General features: G+C 41.4%; 1 protein-coding gene across 1 annotated transcript in view; it reads left to right on the top strand.

Moving 5' to 3' along the window:
* The window catches only part of CSNK2A1 (casein kinase 2 alpha 1), a 9,429-nt gene continuing 4,741 nt past the window's right edge, over window positions 1-4,688 (top strand). The window contains exons 1-7 of the mRNA XM_026042012.1: window positions 1-212; window positions 1,262-1,373; window positions 2,230-2,331; window positions 2,734-2,784; window positions 3,584-3,643; window positions 3,936-4,019; window positions 4,441-4,551. Coding sequence (XP_025897797.1) covers window positions 112-212; window positions 1,262-1,373; window positions 2,230-2,331; window positions 2,734-2,784; window positions 3,584-3,643; window positions 3,936-4,019; window positions 4,441-4,551 — 621 coding nt within the window. The 5' untranslated portion in view covers window positions 1-111. The remainder of the gene's footprint in view (window positions 213-1,261; window positions 1,374-2,229; window positions 2,332-2,733; window positions 2,785-3,583; window positions 3,644-3,935; window positions 4,020-4,440; window positions 4,552-4,688) is intronic.

Below are 4,688 nucleotides of genomic sequence, written 5' to 3'. Positions count from 1 at the left end.
GCAGTTTGAAGATTCTGAGGCCCGTCGGAGGCCTCTATCCCGACTGCAGCCTCGGAGTTCTGGTAGCCTCTGATTTCAGACGTCGCCTTTCCATCTGCCAACCTGTCTGATATGTCGGGACCCGTGCCGAGCAGGGCCAGGGTTTACACGGACGTAAACACACACAGACCCCGCGAGTACTGGGACTACGAGTCGCATGTTGTGGAGTGGGGGTAAGTCTCCGCGCTGCCTATGGATGTCCCTGGCCTGGGATCGATCCAGATGGCTGGGATGCACGGCATGTATTAGGATCACAGCTTTTCCTCATAATTGCAGGAGCAGCACAGTAACCTTTTGTGCATTTGGAAGTGTTTGTAGTCAAAATTTGAAAGCCCCAGCAGCACAGGAAGATTTTTAGCAGCTCTGTATAAGTTTGATTTGAAGAATTCTTGCCAAGTAGCCAGGAAACTTCTGGAGGGAAAAAAGCCCTTTAATTTCAAAGAGTCAAAGGAGCTCAGGACTGAAGAGAGATGAAAACCCATCTGATGTTGTTTCTAGCTTGCATGAGTGAAGAGACTAAGCAGACTTAAATAGGTGCAAGTCACATTGTCACTTGTTGCTCAGCTCTTGCAAGGGCCTGGAAAAGACATGTATGCCCCTTTTGAAGGAAGGGGGTGTCTAAATTGAGCTTATGACTAAATCRTCCAAGAACCAGACAGCAGTGATGTCAACTTAATAGCTCTGCATTCCTGCTTCTGTGGAGCAGGGCCTGGACTGTGAATTCTGCCCTTAGCCTTGTTGTGGCTCTTGGCTTTGAAAGTAAACGTGCTCTGCTGTGTGCAAGCGTGAGTTTTGGGGCTATTCGTCTTTAAAATGGGCTAAACACTTCGTCTTTAAAATGGGCTAACAGCTTCAATCTTAAAATTTATCATTTTTTAATGAGGTTATATTAGGAAACACATAGCTTCCATATATATATTATATATACTATATATATATATATAAAGGCTGCTGGAAGGAATTGCTGGCATTTGTTGATGGTGAAATGTATAGTTGGGCTCATGTCATCTATTGTAGAAGTTCTGAATTGAATTTGGCTTAGTGTGACAAGAAGCTTGCTGTTTCACTCCTAATTCTTAATCCTCACTTTCAGGAGATTTAAGACACTAGTTAATCCAGCTTGTTTGGAAGGTGAGGCAGTGCTTTAGTATTAAAGAGTACTTTGTAAATTGTAGTGGGAATGCGTGAACTCTTTGGGACTCTGCACTTTTTATCTCCACAGGAATCAAGATGACTACCAGCTAGTTCGGAAATTAGGCCGAGGAAAATACAGTGAAGTATTTGAAGCCATCAACATTACAAATAATGAAAAAGTAGTTGTTAAAATTCTCAAGGTGAGCAGGGGAGTGGCTAAAAGATGGAACCTGTTGTGGGGTGACCAGGAGGCTAGAAAGTGCAGTGTTTGGCCTGAACTGTCTAATGTTCTAGCACTTGAAAGCCTGGCTGTGGAGTGCATTTGGTGAAAAGGGCAGTCAGTTCAAGCCTACAAGTAGAAGCCCTGTGCCTCTGCCTGTAAGGCTTAACCTCTGTGTTAAAGAAGTCCTCAGGTGCAACACATTTACATTTGGAATTAAAAACACCTGAAGAGCTGACTGGAAACATCTCAGATCTGAATAGGAGTGCCTTGGCATGCTTACATTTGAGTAGAGGCCTCTGAGCAAGTGGGATCACAGCCCCTTGGAAACACTGATCAAGTTTTAGGGACTGCAGCCTTAATTTTCTGTTCTGCAAATTCCGATGCAGATACACTGTCCTTCCAGAATAAGTAAGCATTTCCCGAAAACTGGATATTTCACTGCCTTTTTGTGAAGTACCTTTATTTAGTAGCCTTCAGATAGCTTGTGGACTAGTCATGGTTCTGGGTTTACTGTATGCTAGGTATGATTTTGACTATCAGAACAAATTCAGACTGCTAAAAAAAAAGAAAGTGGCATCTTTCTAACTTTTTTGCATGCAACTGATGTTTGTAGCTCAGAATTGTATCTTTAGAAGGGAGGCTGCAGGTGTTTGAGCCCTTACTTGACTGATGCATAGTCAGATAACAAGAAAATGTAGCTGTTTAAACTTACTTGCCAAGACTGATGTATTTTGCTATCTCCCAGTCACCTACTTCTGCAATCTAAAATGAGCTGTCTGTTAGCTTCACTTACTTGACTGCATTATCTTAACACTTTGGGTTTTTATTCTTAGCCTGTAAAAAAGAAGAAAATCAAGCGTGAAATCAAGATCTTAGAGAATTTGCGAGGAGGACCCAATATAATCACTCTTGCAGATATAGTAAAAGATCCAGTGGTGAGTATGAAAGGCCATTAAAGGGTACATTGGGGTTAAAACTGAAGTTGTAGAGTTTGACTTCAGCTCTGATCTGTGTTACTGATTTCCCCTGCTCTTAAACCCTGCGTTTGAATTGCTTAATCAGATCAGCTCTTAATCTGATTAACTTGTTTCACTGGGCCCTTCCCCCACAGATCACTTGAGCCCTCACCCTCAGGGTGAGATACCACTGAACATACAGATGTTAATTAGATTTACAAACAATCCTGCAATGGGCTTTGGCTTTAGCTTTCTTTTCTCTATCTAGGGGGATTTTTCCCCCCTATGTCAGTTTTAAGAGTTAAAACAATGTATTCAATTATCTTAATAAAAAGTTTTATCTCAATTTAACATGGCTGAGCACTTTTTTCTCTGTTTTAGTCCCGGACTCCTGCTTTGGTTTTTGAACATGTAAACAACACAGACTTTAAGGTACAGTATAATGTAGCTCAAAATGTTTGCCATGTGAAAGCTGCATCTAGGAGCTTTTCTGAGGAGAGACTTTCTGGGGAGTCCTTAAGGAGCAGGCAGTTTATTTAATTGTTTGCTTCTGATGTAACAGCTGTTTTTGGAGATGAATACACTTGGGGCAGAAGTTTGTAATTAAGCCCTCAGTACCATTCTGTCCCAGAAGTTGGAAGATAAGGCTCCAGACTTCAAGCTTTGGAGAAAATTCATTGCATCTAGTTGGCCATCAGTTCCTGGCACAGCATTGCTCAGCCTGAGACTTTTGAAACATTGTGCTTTTATGTGCAACATAGAACTATTTACTGTGAGCACTTTAAATTTGCACAGCAGCTATTTCCATGGCTTTCTMTTCTTCTAGGAAAAGCAGTTTAAATGTTTCTTTGTCCCCTTCCTGTTAACCTGCCTTGGGAGCAGAGTGGTTGTGTAGTGCCATATGGAATAGCTGCTTAATCTTGCAGAGCATCTTCAGACTCTTTGAGATCCAGTCTGCAGGCATAACTTATGCTGCTGGTGGTGGGCGAGCGCAACCTGAGGGAGTTAGTGACAGAAACCAGAATATCTGAGCAGTGCTAGAAGTAAAGCATCTGAAAGGGGAGAGGAACAGGCTGAACGTGTGGGATGATGGTAACTTGAGAATTTTTTAACTGTTCTCTCAGTTGGAGTTCAAGAACTCCATCAGCAGATAAGAGGGTTGAGTTGTTCTGGATTGGCAGGAGTATGATTTTTTTCCTCTGTGTTGAAGTGATGTGTTTGTTTCCCACAGCAATTATACCAGACATTAACAGATTATGATATTCGATTCTACATGTATGAGATTTTGAAGGTAAGTTTTCTATTTGATTAGTTTGTTTATTTCTAGGGTTTGTACCCAGCTCATCCTGTAGCGATAGTTGTYATCTTGTCTTTCATTGGGGTAGAAAGAGACTATGGAAGAATGAGGTAGAAAATAGACATCAAATTAGTATATATTGTTCAACTACATTTCCACAAGCTATTTGTGGCCCATTTTCAGGACAGGGAAGCTCTTCTATTTTAGCCTTTGCGTGCACTGAGTCTGAGTGAATTTGAAAGATGCTTGTGACYCAAGTGTCCCTCTTTGCTTGTGTGTCCTCCAGGCTCTAGATTACTGCCATAGCATGGGAATCATGCACAGAGATGTCAAACCTCACAACGTCATGATTGACCATGAGCACAGAAAGGTAATGTGGGATGTGCTGGAAGAGAGGCAGCACATCTTTCTCTTGGCAGACTAGAATGCCTCCTGTGTTGGGATGCTAACTGGCATCTTCAAGGAGGGGATGGTTAGCGCTTCCATTATGTAAACAAATTTAAAATGAAATTTTATAATGAGTTTCCCCAAGAAGTCGAGTGATGTAAATACACCTTCCTTGAAATCAGCATGTTGGTTAAATCCAAGCAACCGACCTTCTTCAATTCTGGTACTTGCAAAATATACTTTAATAGTCTTTCCAGATCAAGGAGAGAAGGAAGCGACATGCCGTTAAAATAAAAACTAAACAAAATACTTCCACCTACCCTTGTCTGAATTTGAAGTGTGGCTTCAGCGAGTGTTGAGTTGGAGCCTCCCTTGAGCCTGTTTTTGCTTTCTATCATTTCTAGCTTAGACTAATAGACTGGGGGCTGGCTGAATTCTATCACCCTGGACAAGAGTACAATGTCAGAGTGGCTTCCCGGTATTTCAAAGGACCTGAACTCCTTGTAGACTATCAGGTAAGAATTACCAGATTCTGTCATTGATTTTTATCCAGAAACTCTGGGTCACTGCAAGGTAATGAAACAAACTCAGCTATCTAGAAGTCTGAAGCTAAAGATAATCTGTTCTAAAATAAAAAAAAAAAAAAAAAAAA

Source organism: Nothoprocta perdicaria, unplaced genomic scaffold (assembly GCF_003342845.1).
Source record: "Nothoprocta perdicaria isolate Ctin4 unplaced genomic scaffold, notPer1 scaffold_3, whole genome shotgun sequence".
Classification (NCBI taxonomy): domain Eukaryota; kingdom Metazoa; phylum Chordata; class Aves; order Tinamiformes; family Tinamidae; genus Nothoprocta; species Nothoprocta perdicaria.
This window is presented reverse-complemented; position numbering and strand designations above follow the sequence as displayed.